Genomic DNA, 20,740 nt, shown 5'->3' with positions numbered 1-20,740 from the left:
GTCTATGCAATTTATAGCAGTTCAAGGCCCAGGTTTAGCCCTTTTTTTTAAGCATTCTTAAATGCTCTGGCCAGCCTCAGGGTCTAGCAAACAAGGCCCCTACAGATCCTGAGCTCCCAGCGTGTTTCAGAAATGCAATAAATTGTCTGCATTTCCCTAATGCTGCAACAGAATGTTATTTAATTATTTTTATTCATGGGCTCCAAGTGGACTGCAGATACCCATCTTGTTTCCAAAAAGAGTCACTAAGAGATGCACTGTGTTTTTACAACAAATCTTTCCATGTACACAAAGAGCTTTTGGCTCAGCAACTGCCAGCCCTTCTTATCTGAACCTCCAAAGCTACATTTAGATTTAGAGCACTTTGCTGATCTGCTCTCACCTAAAATCACACTGTTGATCCAAATCTGATATTTGTACTTATTGGAATGTGTCAATTAAATTTTGCATTTAGTTAAGAAAAGATACTAAAAGGAGTTAAAGTGACCCCAAAAATAGAGGGAAATATTAATAAAAAAGAAAAAGCCATTAATTTATCTCTTGCTCAATAAATCACATACACTCAGTGTTTAACACTGAACTATACAGAAGGGACAGAATACAGAAATGTCATCTGAGTGCCCACAAAGCAGTGCCCCAAGAATGGGACTGTGTGCTTCTCACAGAAACAGAAAAATAAGGTTTTTCTTTCTCAACTCATGAGCAGGAACAAAATGAATCCTTTGCATGAAAGAAATGAGAGCATCTTAGGCTGCAGTAAAGGAATCAATCCCACGAGATTCTAGATTGTCTCTGGAAGAAAACATTCCCAACCTTCACCTGCCCACTGAGACAAGTGTGGCAACATCCCCATGAACCATCTGTCTGAGATTTTGCTCCCTGGAGGCATAGTGCTCTTGTTCTGTGTTTTGGGAATAAGATTCCACACAAGCGCATCTGTGGACTGTGACCAGATTTGCCAGGAGGACACATTTGGAAGACAAGCTGGCCTAAAATGCACCACAAGGTCTGTTATTTGTTAGTGCCATCGCTGATAAAGGACAGCATCTCGCCACACTTCCTCCAGCTCTGGCTGTTCGCATCTCACTCTGCCCTTGTAGCTGCCTCCACCCAGGATTTGCCACCCACAGTTCATCCCCTAAGCAGGGCTTGTTTGACCTTTCAAAAAATGGTCCTTTGGGGATTTCAGTTTGACTGGACCCTTATTTCTCATAAGAGGAGTTCAAATTGAAAAAAAAAATTAGAAAGGGCAAAAAGAAATATCAATCTTCCTCTCTCCTCAGCAATAAATTGTTCCCATTTTATATTATTTCTGAATTGCTGAAACAAACAAACACAAGTTACCCTCTCAGACAGAAGAGGATCAAGTCCCTTTTTGAAGTACTGACAGGATAATCTAGCTCAAAAACTCCTTTGATCAACACAGTAACATGCAGTGAAATCCTAATCCTACAGCTGACCACAGGAGTTTTGACTTCTGTGAGGTCAGAATTTCACACACAAGACTTTCCAGCTTTTAGAGCTGTATCTCTGTCTGACTCTGGCATATGTTTATCGACAACTTTATTATTTATTAAAGTTTATTATTAACTTTTTCATAGTAACTAGAAAAATTAATGTTAAGCCCTAGTAGGTCCTGTAACTTTCTTCTGGAAATAAAAAAGCCCCCAAAAGTGAATCTCTTCAATCTGACATGATCATAAATCACCTAATCAACCTTTTGTCCCTTTGTCTGTGAATGGAGAAAACTGACTCCAAAGAGAATCTGCCTTCTTCTTTTTCATCTTCAAATGTAATGTCATGGGTAGGACACAAAGGAAATGGTAAAAGGATTACCAGCACTGATGTCAAGAAGGTATTAATGTCCTTTCATGTTGTTCCTAGGAAGGAAGAGGAAGATCCAGATCTAAAGTATTTAAAGTCTGAAATCCTATTAAAATCACATCTGTTATCTGAAGAGGCATATAAGTCTGTCTCAGACTATCTGCTGGGCAGCCATCACTGCACCAAGCAGTCTCAACTCCAGCAAATCTCTGAGAATTAAGAGCGTGAACAACTCACAAAATCTTATTTCCCTCTGAAGGCAGAACTGCAACTGACCTCTCTGGGACTTCTTAAAGTAATGGACAGTTAGTCCAAAGCGGGTGGCAGAGCCTCCCTAGTTTCCCAGGAGACCTAGTCGGAATCGCAGCAAAAAAATTTACATTGACAGAAAATCTCCAAATGAAAAAGTTGACAGTATAGGAAAAATAGAGAGAGAGATGTAGCCATAAAGATTCAAGAGGATCTCCTTTACTACAGAAAAAATAAGTAATTTGAGTATGTGACATAAATAGTCTGTGTCAATGTTAACCTTGTCAGCATATCCTTACCAGTGTCCTTCTTCTTTGTTCTTGAAAGCTCATGGACTGTTGCTCCGATATCACTTCTCAAGGACTTGATGATCTTGTCCAGGGCTGGGACATTCTTGCCTTCCAAATTGATGAAGAATTCATACTCATCTTTGTTGAGACGGGAAGGTCGAGACTCAATGTGGGTCAAGTTTATACCTTTTTCCTATGAGAGAGAGAAATTTTGGTCCCAGAGTTTTTGGGGAAGGAACATGACATAAAGACTGGATAAATACACGTGTCAGTCAACAAACCATACTGTATCATCCAAATAACTCAAAAGAGGCCACTGGATTTGAGGGCTTCCACGACAAAGAGAGAAATAGAAAAGAAGAATGAGAAAACATGTGGGATTCACTCTTGTACAGCGCACCCTCAGAAAGAGCTGGCACTACTGAAGGCTTAGAGAAAAGTGGAAGCAGGATACAAGTTTTGTACTGTAAATGGCAACTCCAGTACCTCAAGCATATAATGAGAGCTTGTCTATGTTGACAGAGGCATTTCCCCAGGATCAACACAGCAAAAAGGCATTCCACCTGTAGGGTACCCTCTCATGGGAAACTGAATGCTGCCTTGATGAGCATCTTGAGAGAAGATTAGACAAGCAGGCAGCTGGGCACTCCATAAGATAAGCTTCTGCCAAACCTCTGCACAGTCACCTGCAAAGCCACCTGCAGTCTCCAGGGCTGTGAGCAGCTGTTGGGCAAAGATCCAAAGGGAAACATGGATCTGCACCAAAAAAGGTAGCCCAAGTTTGTACAAATAAAATGATGAGTGGTTTAAATCACAGAATCACGGAGTTGGTGAGGTTGAATGGATCCTCTGGAATTAAGAAAGTACAGTAATCTGCTCAAGTTGCCCAGGGTTATGTTCAGTCAAGTTTAGAGACTCCTCAGTCTCTCTGGGCAGCTGTTCGTGAGTGCTCATCACCCTCACAGAGAAAGATTCTTTAGCTCAGAAATTCAAGTTCTGTTTCACCAAATACCTTTGCTGACCATCAGCAGTGTCTCCTAGCTCTGAAGAAAAAGATCATTGGCAACCATAGCCTTGACGACTAGAGTCAGTGGGAGCCTGACCTCAGATATGCTGCCATGTAAGCAACAAGTAGCTTAAAATCCTATTTTTCCAACAAAAAGCAAACAAAAATTCCAGGAAAAACAAGAACTGAAACAAAACAGAAAGTCCAAAAGAAAAGTCCAGGAACATCTACCCCTGTTAACTGAACTCATATGTTTTCTTGAGCACTATAATTTGAATACAATTTGAATGTGAAAACGTTGCTATCTTTTGGGGTTTTTTTTGTTTTTGTTTTTGTTTTTTTTTTTTTTTGAGAAAAACCTTTTAAACAGGTTTCTGTGGACATTGACTTTGCCACCTGACCATCTTGCCAGGTTCACACTGGTGCTGCAGACACAGCATGCCACAGCCAGATCTGGGCTTCTGTACCCTGGGAGGAATATACAAATCCCTGGAGGAAAATCTGGGCCTGAAAATCATGGAATCATAGAATCATTACCCAGAGAAGAGTCAGAGAGGCTGACACATGATGGTCAACATCCCTAGAAAAACTTTTCTTTTTTGTCTTTCAGGCTAAAGAAGACAACAAACTATATGGGATGCAGTGATGGCCCTGCTGGTGCCAATGGCAAATTCCCCACTACAGTGGGGTCAGGATTTCAAAATAACACTGTAGATCTACTTTTCACCTACAAAGAAGGAAAAGGGAAGGTTTTTAAACTGTACATCCCTCTTTTGGGTTTTCTTTGCTCCTCTCAGTGCTTGCACAGTGCAGGAGGGCATCTGGCCATCAGCAGCAAAGGCCTGATTTACTCCTCCACAAAAGGCAGTTTATTCCCTGGTAGGAAACATATATGTCATTACTCTATTTCCTGAGCATTGCACACTACAGATGAACTCAAATTGTTTGGCTAGATACCAATACAATAAGTTGAAAAGGTCAAAAGCACATTCACCAACTGCTGCTCCCAAGAGATGCCATCCTCATAGGGCTGTCTGCAGGAGACAATGGCCATCACTGTCCTTGGCCTCAGGGACAGTTTGTTTTAGGCCTCCACAGCCCTGTTTCCCAAACAGACTGCACATTGTCCTGTCCATGTGGTGAGGCACTGGGAGCTCCTAACAGAGAGCAGGCACAAGGAGCTGCTTCGCTTTCACTGCGTCTCACCATCTTCATCCTAAAAGGTTTTTTTTCCTTATGCCTACTCTGTACCTTCACTCTTTTAATTTAAAACCATTACCCCATCTGCCATCACAAAAGGCCTTGCTAAAGACTCTGTCCCCATCTTTCTCTCTTATAGGACCCCTCTGACTACTGGAGGGCCACAATATGAGCACCTTTTCTTCTCTCCAGTTTAAGGCTCCTTAAACTGCATCCCTTTGCTTTTTGATCAGGTGACTCTTCCATTGTATCAACTCTCCAGCTGGGCTCAGTGAGCAGCTGCACCCAAAATTAATGGCATGATGCAGGGGTTGGGAATGAAGAGATAAGCTGCAGGGTGGGCGCGAGATGTGCTTAAGGCAGTAGGAGTATCGATACCTTAGACAGTGAGAAAAAGAGGGGGCAAAAAGAAGATGAAGGAAGGAGCCCATGCAGAGAGTTAACTCCTTTCTTACATCCGAGAGAAGCAGAACACTTTCCCACAGAGTGTCAAGCTGCTTTGCTGTTTATTTGAGGGATATCTGCCACTCAGCAACGTGCAGAGCCAACCAGTTACCTTTTTGTGCCGAGACATCAGGACCTCACAACAGAGAAGCTGAAGGGAGAACCCTTCTGGTGACTGTTTTTAGAGCAAGAATCTGGCAGCATATCTCTAACTCTCTGAACTGCCATTCCTGGAGAAATGTGTTCTTGTGTGCTGTGCCTTGCAACTAAACCCTTGATTTCAAAATATTTACAGCAGCTCTGTTACTAGAGTTGTTTTACAAATCTCAATTTCATTCCAGTCCAACTACTCCATCTAGTGTTCAATCTTCATAGTTTCACATTGTTCAGAACTTTTTTCTATCCTTGATGTTGCCAAATCTTGCAATTGCATCATGTTTCTCCCAATAGCTGATGTTTTCTTTAAAGCTCCAACTTCTGGAGACAAGTAGTCACCCGAGAAAGGAGAATGGGAGCACTGTCTTGGTTTTGTACATTTTAAGCAGTTTTCAATCTCTGATTTTTAGTAGAGAATGTCATCTTGACAACGTTTACCTTGAAAAGTCACCTAATAAAAGTTATTCCAGTTTTATGAGCTATTTTTTGATGATGGAACCTAACTCCTAAACTAACACCTTTGGAAGATGTCAACTGTCACCAATTTGTGGCTGGATTCCCATCTGGATAACTAACATGGCTCTTTTCTGCCCTTCCTATTTTAGAGCTGCTAAGAGTGAGCCCATGGAGTGATATTAGGTATGTCTTTGCTGAAATTCACCCCACCACCCATTGCAGCTGCAAGGAACTTGGAGAGCAGGTTGGTATTTCTCTCCTCCTCTTCAGGTTTATGACCAGGGGAGAGTTTGAGTCTTTTCCCTATGGACACATCCCGTCATACAACCATGTGTCTGCTGCAGTTTTTTTTCTTAAAACCCCCCACTCCTGGTGGGGGGGAACTCAGTTTTTGTTATTTTAATATGGAAGTAAACTGGACCTGTATCACTGCCCATTAGAGAAGGAAGTCTCTAGATACTTTCTCAGAGCTCAAAAATCAAGCTAGAATTAGTTCTGAGTTAGAAGGGGGTAGCGATACAAATATCAATTTAAAACCGGGACAATGATGGATGCAGGGAGGAGATTGCCCATGTCCCTCCCTGCCTTACCTCACAGTGCTGGATCTCAGCCTTGGCTTCCTCTCAGACTCTGTGAAGCAGCTCCAGCCCCTTGCCCAGTTATTCTGTCCTAACTGAGCACACCTATGCTGCAGCTGCCCCAAAACAACAGGAGAGAACCCGACCGGTGTTGCACTACACCAACAGCCTTGCTGAGGTCACTGACAAGAGAATTTAGTCGCACCCTCTGTTTAAAGGTCACTGGAAAAGGAAAGTTGTGTGTTCACAGCTACACAGTGAAGCTTTCAGTAGGGAGGGATACTTTCTGAAAGTTATGAGTTACTACTTCCCATAACATTCACACATCCTTCTGTTCACTAATTACTACGTGCTCCTATATATGGTTCTGAAACTAAGTGCAGCTGTGAAATCCAGCTGCAGCTTGTTTTCATGACTGTTGTCATTAATTAGATTTGGCTTCATCAGGACACCCCACATTGTTAGCAGATGAAGAACTTTCAACAACACTATGGTGCCACTAATCAACACTAAGTGAGAATTTACATAAAATCTCCCAAAAGAATTATTTTACTTGCACTTTCTGGTACCAAAAAAATCCAGATGAGATGTTCTTTTAACCCTTGCCACGGTATAGTTCAGGGTTTCCTGAAGGAGGATGCTTTCAGAAGTGTAAGCTCAGTGCCTAATTTTCATAGATCAGAGGACTTTGGAAGTTACAGTGATGCCTTCAGCCATGGATTCCAAAAGCAAAGGTAAAGGCAGCCATCTGATTCAGCTTTACTGTCCAAGCTTCTCAGCTGGAGATGGCATTTCCCCACCTTCTCCTTTGCAACTGCTAGGGTGCTCCTTCTAAGCTTATGGAGGCCAAGTGTCCCAGAGCAGGTCCCTGCCAGCAAAGAGCACCAGAGGGCAGCTGGCCCTGAAGCAGCCCCTGGTGTCCGTCACTCAGTACTTCTGCTCCACCCCTAAAATTTGGCTTGCAGCAGAATCTGGCTACAAAACACATGGATCAGGACAAATCAAAAACATGTGACAGTGTGTGGCATTGCACAAGCAGCTGTGAAGAGGGCACTCCTCTCTTTAAACCTGTGCTGGTTCATGAGATAAGAAGTCCTGCTCTTGTGGCCATAGGAAGAGGAGGGATAAGACCAAGGATGTGGATTTGGAGCAGTGTCATGAAATGATCATTGCTGTGCATATGCACAGTATAACAAAAAACCAATCTTGTAGAGGCAAGCCTGGCCTGTTCACCTATGGCCTGGACACTTCCAACACACCCCCTGGCCAAAATGACTGTTTTCTTCCCCTGATTAGGAAACAACCCCAACCACCACAGAGCAAATACCCTCCCAGGGGCCAAAGAGATAACACTCACATGGGACCTTCTGTGGAATAAAGTTCCTAAACAGAAACAGACCACAGTTACCTCTGCTGACTCCAAAAGTGCCAGGTCTCATTTAGCACAGCCTGTAGCTCCCATGTCATCCTTTCATGGAGCAGTAACTTACCCCCACAGGACAGTAACTTACTCTGGGAGTAGGAGTACTTGGTGCAAATCAACTTCTTTTTTTGCTTTTGAGCTAGAGCCCTACCCACTGATGGCTGCACCTTGCACTGAAGTCCTGCTCTATGTCTGAGAAGGTCCCACCAGTGAGGAAAAGACAGAAGGTTCCTCTCTGACAATGGGTTAAGCAAACTGGTAATGTATTCCAATGTTTGCCACTTAAAACAGCTGGTGATCTACAGTTGGTAAATCCATCAGAAAAAGAACTTCAAAGATTAGTGCACTCACAAATTCATGTGGAAAATCTCCAGTGGAAACTGAACGCAATCCTTTTTGTATATGGAAATTCTTATTTCTGGTATTTTAATGATGAATTTAATTACAGAAAAGGCAATCTTTGAGGGGGAACAATGTGGGGTTTTCTTCACTTTTCTTCACAATTTCAATCACTGCAGAGAATTAAATATATCTACCAAGTGCAACACTTGGGCCAACTCGAAGTGTTCAGTTTTGCTTTTTCAGTTTTGATAAGAAACCTTAAGAAGAGTTATCTTTTTTTTGCCTCAACTTATACTCAGAACATTTTTGATGTGTCCAGTGAATCAAAAAAGAAACACAATTTCACGATGAGTGTTCTGTCTTTCTGATTTTAAGCATGATATTTTACTCATGTGTGCTGTTCTGTTTCACACAAAGATATTTATTCAAGATTTGACTGGCTAGCTGTCATCTTCTACAACAGAAGTAAGCAGCACAGGACTGCATCAAGGAGTACCTCAGTGTACAGCAGATCCCACTAAAATGAAGTTGGTGTAGTGACCCTGCTGGTGGGTTTATGCTGTCCCTACAGCCACCCTCAAGCCTGCAATGAGGACAGAGGAGCTTTTCAAGTGCAAAACAATTCAGTTTGACAAGCAAAAAGTGAATATCCGCCACATCCCAATATACAAACAGAGTAGCTAGTGGAGGCAAAGTAGATTCACTTTTAGCAATCTGCTTACTGCTGAGCACGACTGAGCTGCTAGCACTTCACAGCACATCAGAGCGTGAATCTGGCCCAGTGGACACATCTCTCCACAGGACAGGTGAAAAGGGACTGCAGGGGCAGTGGCACAGAGCAGTCCAGGAGGAACAGATTCATTCAGTCAGGCAAGGATTTGCAAACAGAGAGAAGAGACAAGAACCAGGGATCAGAAAAGCTTAGAAGCCTGCTGTGGTCTGGTTTTCAGACGGGTCTTCCTAAGCAAACATAAGAAAAAGGTGGAAATGATCAAGTATGTTTTGGAAAAAATGAAGACAAAAGCTGAGTTCATTGAGGAGATTCCTCAGGAAAAAGCCTTCAAGCTACATGGGAAACTTAAGAGTTGTCACATGCGTGTATGTAGCCACATACTTGTGTGCAACTGGGACCTGAACAGAAAACTACAGTTTGGGTCTTTGAGCAAAATAAACAAATGTGAGAGTATGCAGTACTCTGCCAACTGCATGAGCAATCCTGAGGGATGTTTGAGTAGGACAAACATTACTTTTTCCACAAAACACATTGAAATTATCTTAACTTGCTGTCTCAATTAGAGGACATAATTCCATGCCATGAAAACTCTGTAGCCCTTAGCCTTGAGCCTCCCCCTTGGCACCCATAATAGGGGCTTGACCCTTCCATTTGGGCTGTGTTTGAACACTAACTCTTTTCCTGGGTGGTTTGCTGTGTAGACAAGTAGAGATTTTACCTGCCATAATGCTTGGTGAGCCAGAAATCTTGGACCTCATGATATCCAAGGACAGACCCAGCCTAGAGCACACCCTTTGGACTCCTGCTGCCCATGGAGAACAAGCTGTGGCAGGGCCCAAAATCTGGACAGTTCTACCCCAGCACAGGAGAGGGACATGGGCAGGATGTGAACCTGGGACTGCATCCCAGGAGGGGACTCAAGAGAGGCTGAACAATACTACCAGAGTAACAATTTTTTTTTTCCAGTTCTTAAACCAAGGAGAAGATAAACCTTCCCAGGTCCACATGGAAACCTGCTCTACAGAAAGACATCCTGTGTGCTGACGGCACCTCAAGATCTTTCCTTTCTTTAGTTATCCTCTCAACTCCCTGTGACTCAGTCTGGATCTTGTTTCCATGCTTCCTTTCCTGGGAGAGAGGGCACATTTTCAAGTCTTTGATATTTATAGCTCATTCAGCCCTCCTCCTCTCCCTTCATGTCCCAGACAAGTTTTACAGACTGTCTAGAAAAGAGGCAAAGTCCGTGCTGGAGGCACTGTCCCTTAATCACTCCCAAATCTGAGCTGGGAGGAGAGGGTTGAGCTGAGCTCTTTGCCTGCATTCCCATGAGTGCCCAGAGAGGTGCCAGGAATCTGGGCAGCTCCCAGCCTCAGCAAGAAGCAGAAACTTTACAGACATGCAACACGTGGCCATCAGCACTGGCAGCTGCACAAGGTGGGGACCCCCTCCATGAAGTCAACAATTACAGTGCCATATCTGCTCCTGGAAACAGCCTGATCCTATTTGTGGCTTGTCAGTTTTCTCTTTTCCTACTGCATGTGGCTGCATGAGGCAATGACAGCTGGAGCAGCCATCCTCACATCTCCTCTTGTGAGGCCCCTCTGAGACAAATCCACTGCATTTCCACAAGCCAGCAAGAGGCTGGTGACACAAACCAGGGGACAAGGCTGGGAATCTCCCTGCCCAAGGAGCCCACCCACAGAGAGTCTGAGCTAACTCCTGCAGCATCTCACAGTTCATGTTATTAGACAGTGAAAGAGTACAAGATGAAAAAATTCCCCTAGATTCTTCCTGTTTGTTTCCACTCTTCACCTGCCTATCACCACTTTCCCTGTCTGTGCTGTGGATGTTACTGACACAAAGTCTGTTTCTCTGAGGCACCATAGCTATGGCCCACATGGCAAAGGGGGAAAGTTTTCTCAGTTGTGCACATATGTAAGACTTACACCTCTGTGCAGTTCTTGGAACAGAGTTACAACAGCCCAAAGACAGCCCTGGTTTACACCAGGAATTCACTAACAATAGCCCTGAGGAGCTGTTCTTGTACCATTAAATTCAATCCATCCATCCCCCTGCTGCAAATGCCAAATGTAAAACTTATATAAGAGCACCTATACCGGGTCTCTTATTAAGCCTTGGTGCTGGATGTGGCTGCAAGCAAGCACAAAAAGAATAGGCTTTGTCAGGATGGAAAACCAATGGAGTCCCAACCTCTCAGCTGCAACCAGGGGCACTGGGAAAAACCATAACTCTCTTGGTCTTGTTTAGGTATCTGCTTTGGGGCAAGAAAATTAACATCCAATAAATGGTTACTTCTCGCTTTCCTATACCAGCTCCTCTACAAATTTTTCTTTAGACCTGACAGTACTTTAGCTAGTAGACAGCAATGCATTTAATAAGAGAATATTAACAGTCTCATTCATTCACTTACATACATGGACATCACTGACACATGGACATTTTACCAGACTCTACGGTCAATTCAGATTTAGACTTGCTCTTCTGTTGTTGGTGCGAATTTCCATTTATCTTAATGAATCAAATATGTCCTATAACTCATAATTATTTTTCCTTTGTAGCCATAACACACAACCTTTCATTTCCTAGTAAATTCAATTTATGAATGGAAAATATGCAGGCTGCAACTTAGAGCGTTTTAAAGAAATTGCTGTTTTCAGGCACAACTGTTGCATTAAAAAAAAGCCACAGAACCGATAATAAAAGTATATTTGCTTGGGAACACAGAGTACACAGCTCTGTGTGTTGCAACACAGCCATCCTGAATTACAAGGATTTCGTGCTTTTCAAACAACATTCATGACATCTGGGAAATATTTCTGCAAGAATAAATAGGCACATAATGTCCTGAAAGGTGAACGGCGTCTTGTTTCCCCAAAAGCTTTCCAAATAACTCAGCATAAATTACTGAGTCCCTTTGGTATAAAAAAAGTGCTGTCATTTTTATGCTGTTCTGTAGGTACCCTCTACCCTCTCTGTACTGCAGGTGGGAGATGGTAGAATTTTTTATATCAGATTTATTGAGGTGGACAAGAGCTAAGATCTGCCCCAGCAGAAATACTTCATGCAATGCACAGTGTGAGTCACACGGATCACATGCAGGTTATATTTGCTTCACAAGTTATAAGGCAAATTATTTGATTATAAGTCAATCTTAAGTCACAGTCCAACTCACTCCTACATCTTACTACAGCAGTTATGGTCAAATATTTCCCTCTTAGGTGGAAAAATGTTTTTTTTTCCCCACCCTCATATCAGTTAAAGGAAGACGCTTTAGTTAAAAAAAGCTATTTCTGCTCCAAGACTTTAAGGGATTTTAAGCTCAGAAAAGAAATGCAGGGTGCCTTCCCCTGTAGTAGCAATGAAATAGAATCATGATCTCCAAGGCTCTGAGAAAATGTGGCTGCAATACAAAATTGTAAAGACCTGAAGGAAAATATTTACCTCAAATGTGCGCAGGACTTTAGCCAGTGCCCCAACTTCTTCTTTCAGAGAGAAAATCAAAGAAATCACACCATTTTTATTGGGGGAGTCTTCAATGTACCTAGATTCCTGAAAGGAAATAAAAAAACAAACAAAATTTACTACCATTCACCCTAGGAGTCAGTTTCGCCTTTCTCCATTTCCCTTTTGCACAGCACCAGCAATATAAATAGGGTATAAAAGAGCTCTAAGTGGAAATCAAGACAAGAGTTGCTGCAAGAAGCAGAGTAGCTCTGGGACTGCTGATTTATGATGGTAGAGATCCAAATCCCTTCTCTCAAACTAGAGCCCTCATGAGAACAAGGTAGTCAAAAGGAACATGCAAATAACCCTAATACCATCCTTGCATGACTTCACCCCTCAGAGATGACTGGAAATATTACTGCACTTTGGTTCCAGCTATAGTGTAAAGCCCTTCCCTCAGGCTTCCTGTTCATCAACACTCAGGGTTAAGCAGAGCAATGTAGATGAGCTCTGGGCAGAGATGCAGACCACAATCTGTGTTTCCCTTTTGTTCTGCTTGTACCTTCCAGGTATTCCCAGGAGAGAGGTAGTATTCACAGGAAGGATATGGAAGGTGATTTCAAAATAAAATAACAACATCAAGCAAAGAAAATCAAAAGGGAAAAAAAAAAGTTGGAGGAAACATTTAGATCTTCCCTAAATTGCATAATGGGTAAGATTCAGGGCAAAATGTGTTTTCATTTACGTTTGCTCCCTTTCTCTTACGGATTTTCTATTCTGCAAACTTCAAAAGGCAATTTCCAGTACTCTCAAAGGTTTTACATTATTTTCATGATTCTCATTATTAGAATGTCCCTGCATGTCTCCACAGGTGTTTCTTTTCACAAAAACTCTGTCAAGCAGGGAAGAGCTATTTTACCAGTTCAGAACGAGCAAACTGAGCCCTAGAGCAGAGGCAGATCTTAAAAGCTGGGTACTTGGCCTGGCAGGTAAATGCCTGCTGAGATTTCAATCATTAAATTTTTTTGATATCACAGGAAGTTTGATTCACAACCTTTTGGAGGTCACATTAACATCTTACTTACTTGTTTATTTTTTTTTAACACCTACTGGCCTTGGACAAATTGTCTGTGGTTGGTATTTCAAAGATCGCACCAGATATGTGCAATACAGAGGAATCCTGGTGTAACAAGTCCTGGGCTAAAGCTTGAGTCAAGGTACCCATTCAAATATTCCTTATAAAGATCTGCATTTTCAGGCAGAGCTTGCCCTCATTATGGCTATTGCTCAATCGAACATATAAATCAGAGTAAAAAGAGTCCCAGTTCCCAAATATTGTCCTCAGTAAAGATAGCCTTTGTAGAACACAAATTAATAATCAAATCCAGCTGCCCTGAAGCCATGAAGTTCTTGGTGGGCCTACATTTCCTGAGGCAGAGCTATGAAGAGCTGCCTTCTTTTGTAAAGTAAATAATTGCTGATTCTTCAAGCCATTTCCAAGGCTGCCTCCAAGGCTGCTGCTAACAGACTGACCACACATTTTTCTATCTGGCTTTGTTTGCAGAGGCTGCAAAGGTTTTCCAAATGTCTTCCAGCTTTATGAGGGACCTCTGGTGGGAACAGTAGTAGAAGGGCTGGCTTTATGCACAAGAAGGAAGACTGCCACCTGTTCAGTTGTGACACTTCCTGCAGCATCTCTGTGCCTCCTGAGTCCTCATCCAGCCAGGGCATCAGCCCAGCTCTTACTTGAGGAGGACCAAGAGGAAAAGCAGCTGGAAGTGATGTGTTAGCTGGCTAATTAAACCCATTTACACCTCAAGCAACCACAAGGGAAAACAATGACAGGAGTCTGGCAAAAGTCAAAACAAATGTCTGTAGTACTAAAATTTTATGGTACTGTGACCAAAACTGTCATCTCAAATACAGTCCATGCATTGCTTTTTCCTTCTGTTTTCACCCACCCCAGCCAAAACTGATCTTAAGGACAGAACTGGCTCTACCATTGTCCATCCAATGGATCGAGATTTTGGTTTTCGCTGTCTGCAATGAAACTGCTCTAAAAGACATGCAGTTATATATTTAAAATGTTCTTGCTAAGTCATACTGTGAGGACCAACTTATAAGACAGACTGACTCAAATGCATGTGCAAATGAAGAATTTGTGGTTTGGATACTTGCAGGGGATATAATGCAAAGTTATAGTCCTGCAAGGTAATTCTGATGATAGTAATTGATCTCTTTGTACAATCTCAACGTACAAAAAAGTCTTAAAAAGCCTTTCCAAACTCATTGGTAACTAGCCTTGATTTTTTGAGATCAGCTTCTTTCAATCTGTCCTCAGTCATTTTCCCTTTTACTCTTGTAAATTGATTTATATTGGTGCTTAAGAGAAAGACACATTGCAGCAGGGAGTAGGGGTACTAATGCTGTAGACAGCCTCATAATTGCTTAACTTCTCTCACATCTGCATGTGCATTCAGTTCCCTGGAAGGTCTTTTAACGAGCATCAGTCCATGCCTGAGCCTGCCACAGAGGTGACATCTTTAATTGCAAAGGAGAAAACTAAAATGGTTGTTTTCCTGGTACCCAGTTCTTGTCAGTATATATGGAGGCAGCCTGCATCCACACACACTGCAGACAATAAACCTCAACTCAACATGTGTACCAAAGGTGATAGCAGCAAAAACACAGGCACTCACATTATTGTTGAGCTTTTTGTAGTACTTCTGCATTGTTTTAACTGTTGATCAGTTTTTCCATTCACACTTTGGGCTTCAATTTCTCATTCCTCAACACAGATGAAGGAATTGCAGCTTTGGGGTATTACACTGTTCTGTTACTATTGTGATTATGATTCAAAGTCAAATAAACAATTTTAATGTGTTGAAATATTGTCTCTATGATATGTGATTTATAGTGTGCAATAAATTCAGATTTAATTTTCTTCCAGCTCTTTTTTTTTTCCAGGAAATACAATAGGAAGCAGTTGATGAGAATGAACCATGCCTGTACCTAATACAATCTCAAGAAAAGTGTTATCCAAGTTCCAGGATAGGTTTACCTGAGCCCAAACCTGCATTTTTAGTTAGCACTTTGCTACCAATAGCTTGGTATTGCTATTCTGGCACAGATAGGGATGCCTGGAAAGCGGCAGTATTAGGGGTCAATAACACAATCCTGTGTTATTGAAAGCCTTCTAATCCATTGTTGAGACATTTAGCTAAAGCCCTTCAGAGTGAATTGTTAAAGCCTTTTAAAACTGTTAAAAGCCTGAGAAAGTTTTTCTTGCAATTTCAGCAATATAAAATTTTCACCTCCCTGTTGTAAAGTTCAAACTTACTAGATATGCAAAATGAGGGATGGAGGGAAGGGAAAAAAATTCAAATTAAAAGATTTCTAAGTTACTTGTGAAGATGAAAACTAGTTTCCAAGTCAGATTTCTTAAGGCATTTAAATGCTGATCACTGGAGTCGTCATTAGAACCAAGAAATTGCACAACTTGGATAAGCAGCAAGGTGAGACCCTTGAGAAATTTTATGCAAGTTCAGCCTCAGCATACAAAGCAGTAGGAATACAGGCTTCCTTGGCATCTCTGCTCTTATAAAAAATAGAAGCCCTTTTGTTTTCACATCTGATGCAGTTGTCTCTGGCTTCAGCAGGATTGCATAGGACACATAAGTGCAGAATTTTGTCCTAATAATTAACCATGCTGGCCTCAGGTTACATCACTTGCTCTTTCAGTAACATCAGTGCATGAACTTCAGGTCTTTCTGGTATTTCCCAAAGCAAAGAGTTCAAAGTCAGTCAGTAAACATTAAAAAAGAGGACAAGAGAATCCTGAAACTTAACAAAAATTCCACCAGAAGAGCACATAACTTAATCTGTTTTCCTTTAAGAAAAGAAGACAGCTTTTTTTCATCACACACATTTAAGACCTCTAATAAGCTTCTGGTCCTTTCTGATTCTTTGTCTTTTTGCCATGTATGCAACGATACTGCTGCAATGTTTGCATTCCCACTGCATTTTTGTGAGCACAATTAACAGGAGACAAGTATGGAGGCTGCCAAAATTGTTCAGGTACTGCAAAGCATCATGACAAGTCACCTTGATTTTTCCCCCCTTGGGTCACACTGCCTCTCAGAAAGCAGAGGACAGGAGTGCAGGAGTGGGGCAGAACACCCCTTCACCTCTGCAAAAAGCAGGTACAGACCCCATCACTTACCTGGAAAGCATCACCATTCATTTTGTAGTGCTGTGAGTCCATGTTGCAGAGGCAGCAATGCCCACACAGGGAGGCCCCTTCACTACCGCAGGTGAAGCCTTCTGACCTAACTGCAGTGGCCAGAGATCTGTACAAAGGTATTTAAAGCAGAGCAAGCAAGGCAAAGCCATCCCTTCCCCTGCTCCCTCCCCTGGACAGCATGCCAAGGGGACGTTCTCCCTGCACGCACGCCCACCCCACCCACCCCTGGCACACGAACAGCCGCTCCAGGCTGGCATAGGGCTTGCAAGAGATAGTCAGCCTGGAGCAGCTCTCCAGCAGACTGTTTCTATCTGCACCCAACATAGAGGAGCGGCATGCTCTGAATTAACAGCCTTCCTCCTCCTGATCAACATCAGCTGTTTTCATTTTTTCACGTCAACACATTGTTTTCAGTTCAAGCCCCCAGCCTGTTCCTTCCTACTGCAGCTGCGTGCTCAGCCTCAGGTGGGTTTCCCATCAGGATCACTCCCCTTGGACAGGCATCAGACATTCTCCAGGATGTGTTCTTTGGATATCAAACATCAGGCACGGAAGACTGCACAGAAGGCACAGCAGCTGACAGATTTGTCCTTTAGTAGGGCCTCTGGGGCTGCTTCTGAAGAGGTCAGAGGGCAGGAGACACCACTCCACTCACTGGACACTGGAGAGACACCAGTACAAGGAAAGCATGAGATAGGAGTTAGCTGCATGAACCTCACACCGGGAAATGGGCCTGAGCATGGGGAAAGCGAAGAAGGTAAAGGAAGAAAAAGAGCAGGAAAGAGTAGGTCAGAGCTCCAGGGCAGAACAAAAACTGCAGATGATGTACGAGTGCTTGCGTTTGGTGTCAGCCATAAAAAGCACAAGGGGAACAGGGTGGGACACGTATAAATGATTTCAGGAAAGGTTAGTAAAGTATTATATGAAAGAGCCCAGATTTGACTTAATGAGAGTCACCAAAGAGGGTAAAGGAAATTGGAAAGCTATAGCCCAATATCAGAGGGGAGGTGAAAAAAATGAAGCAACTAGGCATCTATCTTGCTATTTGGGAAGATGAAATCTTACAGAGACAAATTGTGCCAAGGCAGATAGTCTTGCTATATTTTCAATATGAAGACAAATTCTCTTTACAGTTATTTTGTCCTTGAGGGAAGCTCTACTACACACAGCTATGCAACCTCAGATTGGTGAATGCTAGCGAAGACTTACTGTAAATTGTTCATAAGTACAAAACCCACCAGCCTTACAGTGGGGAATCTGAGTGGAGCCATTTTCATGGTTCTCACTGCAAATCTGTGTTGGACCCCATGACTGTGGAGTCAGAATCCGTCCCACTGAAATGATCGATTACATAACGTGCATCAGAAGCAACTCAGTGCTTTGGGTGCAAATACAGAAGAGCTGCTTCTTTGAGCATCCTGAAACTGCCTGTAGTGATAGAAAGTTGTTTCTGAACAGATCAGCAAGCTTGTGGTATGGGCTGGCAGGTCAAGATAGCCAAACATGATGCACACTAAACACACTGGACCCTGCTCACATGGCAGTAGGATGGGGCAAGGAAAGGCAGAACTGTAGGGGAAAGTATCCCCAGTAATTGCCAGCAGTGGAAAAACTACCAGTTTTTTAACTACTCAGCCAGTAAATTCATTACAGTAGCCAGTATTTTATGTCTTGTGTTTGCACAGCACAAGACACAGCCCTATCCATGATAGGGAGGTTGAAGCCCACCTCAGAAAAAAATAAAAATGAAATGAGGATGGTGGCAAGTCTGATTATAGCCTCTGTGCAGGACAAGACAGACTACAGCAACAAGTCTTGCTTACTTTCACCACACACCTTGCAACCTGGTGTATTTTTCAGTGAGATAAACTATTCTTTTCTCTGTTTGTGCCTTCCTCCTTATTTCCTTATTCCTTCTCTTTTCACTAATCTTTCATCTCTCTTTTACTTCTTTGTGGCTTTTACATGCTTTTGGTCTTTGTTCCTTCCCTTTCTCCCTCCCTTTTCTTACATATGTTCACTCTACCCAATGACAATGGCAAGACCAAGTAAAATATCACATACCCAAAATGCTGCTCATGCCAAATTTTTGCAATTATCTATTTTGCCTCCTACCCCCTGCTTTTTGTACTTATTTTGCAAGATTATATCTTACCCTTGTTGTTACACAATCATAATAATGCCACCAGTGTACTGCCACCAGTCCACTGATCAATCAGTCTGCACTGTCAGAGGTTGCCTGGTAGCAAAGGCACTGGCTGGAGCAAACAAAGCTCTGTCTTGACAGGAGGAATTCCCAAATTCTCTTGTTTTGGAGCAAAGTGGTGTGTGGGGGTATATTCTAGGAATATGCAGTTGCATCATCATCTGCTACCTCAGGCCCTGTCAGAGTCCAAACTGCTGGAGCTTCCCTGTCCTCTTTGAAGTACTACTTCAGCATACTAAGCATGGGTTCATCCCTCTGCAGTTACACTGCCAACCAGCTTTTCCCACTTGGGTTTCAAGATTCCTCATGTGCATGATTCCCCGGACAGTGTGACCATCTGGGCTTTACGTCTGTTAGTCCTGCTCTGGGCTCTTGCTGCAGCACCGTGCACCCCCTCTTCTTTCAACCATATGCAGATATGCACTGATGTCCCACCTTGTCTTTGCCTAAAAGCACACTGGTTTTGTTCTCCCTCCAAAACACACTTTCTTTGGGTGCCTACACTACATGTAGTCCTTTCTGGCTGTGCTCTCAGCCTCAGCTCCCAGGGCTCTTTGCACTGAAGTTGGCAGGCTCCCCTGGCCGGCACGATGCGAGTTCAAGGGCCCACGGGCTTTGGCTGCTTTTCAGACCGTTTTTTACTGCCTGATTGCAGAATTCCTTGGAGCTGTTAGTCTTGGTGTCTGGGTGAGGATGTCCCTTCCTGTGCCAGGACTCTGGGTCTATCCTTGGCCTGCAGCTGCCTGCCTGCCCTGCTGGTTCAGGATGTCCCAGAGCATGTCAGGGAGCACTGGAAGGGGGATTTTCTAATGAAAACAGAAGCTGGCGGAAAAGATTCCCAATGAGGATTCCATGAGTTGTCTGTGTGTGCATGGCAGGGGGACATCCCCCTAATCAATATTGCGAATGAATTTACCAGAGATCTCAGGGTGCTGTAGCTCTCCGTTACACCCCTGACAGGCAGCATTTCCTCGCACCTCCCTCTACATGATGCTGGCAAAGCCGCCCAGCCATATCCCCTCTCACTGCAGAGCCGAGCTTCCCGAGACCTCAGGGCTGCACGCCATCCATCCCTCCCCGGATTTCCACGGCTCCTTCACTCCCGGGCGCGGGTGGCCGGGAGGTGGCACTGTGTCCTCACGGCAGGGATGGCCGGCGGGACCCGGCTGTCCCCGCTGCCTGCCCTCCCCGGGAACAGCGGCGGATCCGCTTCCCAGACTGCGCAGGCATCACCCAAACCCTCTCCTGCCTCTCCTGCCAGGCGACACCCGCTTCGGAGGAGCCGGGAGCAAACCACCCCCCACCCAAAAAATTCAGCTCTCCAAAAAGTGGCGCTGGGGGTATGCGGGAGGGCAGCCCGGTGTGATTTATCCCCCGGGGCTGTGACGGACGCACAACTCGTGGCCGCACAATGGGGCCACCGGCAGAGCCGGCAGCCAAGGGCCCCGCGGGCGCGGAGGGCAGCGGAGCAGCGCGCCGGGGACCCGCGGGAGCTGCGGAGGGCGAGCGGGACGGGGCCGCGGGGGGAAAGCTGCTTCGGGGGCTGGTTTGGGGTTTTTGTTTTTTGGGATTTTTTTGTTGGGGTTTTTTTTTGGTTTTTTTTTTTTTTTTTCAGCCCTATATGCAAACTGTCACTTCAGGTTAGCACAAGACCTGATGTAGCTCATTAGCATGAGCTGTATCTAATATGCTTAAAACCTCTAATTATTTATTATGCCCTAATTGGCAGCCCAAGAAACGTCCGCGAAGTGATGAGTGTTCATCCCAAGACACCTTTCGAGGAGAATTCTGCAGCGTCCCTGGTCAAACATAATTTTTAATTCTTCATTGGGGCACAGGCTTTATTCCTCTTGTAGACGATGCAACATCAAGAAAACTCGAACTTGCTACCCCAATAACCAGCCTTTTCCACCCTGGGCAGGCTAGGCAACACTTACTCAAGAATAAGGTTTCATGTTTAAGTTCTTATATCCATAAAGGGACGCTTAGGAAGAGGCATTAAACTTTATCAAGTATGCAAAAGTGCAAATGCACAGTCCTGAAACATTACTTACCCAAAGGAACATCTTGCCTTTTCAGGAGAAATTCACTTTCCTGACTTCTGAAAGCAGCAAATTTTGAAAAT

At 43.6% G+C, this 20,740-nt stretch overlaps 1 protein-coding gene across 4 annotated transcripts in view; it reads right to left on the bottom strand.

Moving 5' to 3' along the window:
• The window catches only part of PAH (phenylalanine hydroxylase), a 42,170-nt gene that overhangs the window by 16,039 nt on the left and 5,391 nt on the right, over positions 1-20,740 (bottom strand). The window contains exons 2-5 of one of the 4 annotated variants that reach the window (XM_033057725.1): positions 20,670-20,716; positions 16,389-17,070; positions 12,164-12,271; positions 2,373-2,556 (exon numbers count right to left, since the gene is read on the bottom strand). In XM_033057725.1, coding sequence (XP_032913616.1) covers positions 2,373-2,556; positions 12,164-12,271; positions 16,389-16,430 — 334 coding nt within the window. In that variant the 5' untranslated portion in view covers positions 16,431-17,070; positions 20,670-20,716. Of the gene's footprint in view, positions 1-2,372; positions 2,557-12,163; positions 12,272-16,388; positions 17,071-20,669; positions 20,717-20,740 lie in introns of those variants that run through there. The other 3 variants (XM_033057726.1, XM_033057727.1, XM_033057728.1) reach the window with 3 other exon arrangements.

The sequence above is a fragment of the Catharus ustulatus genome, chromosome 4 (genome assembly GCF_009819885.2).
Source record: "Catharus ustulatus isolate bCatUst1 chromosome 4, bCatUst1.pri.v2, whole genome shotgun sequence".
Classification (NCBI taxonomy): Eukaryota; Metazoa; Chordata; class Aves; order Passeriformes; family Turdidae; genus Catharus; species Catharus ustulatus.
Note: the sequence above shows the minus strand (reverse complement) of the source record. Positions and strands in the feature narration are given on the sequence as shown.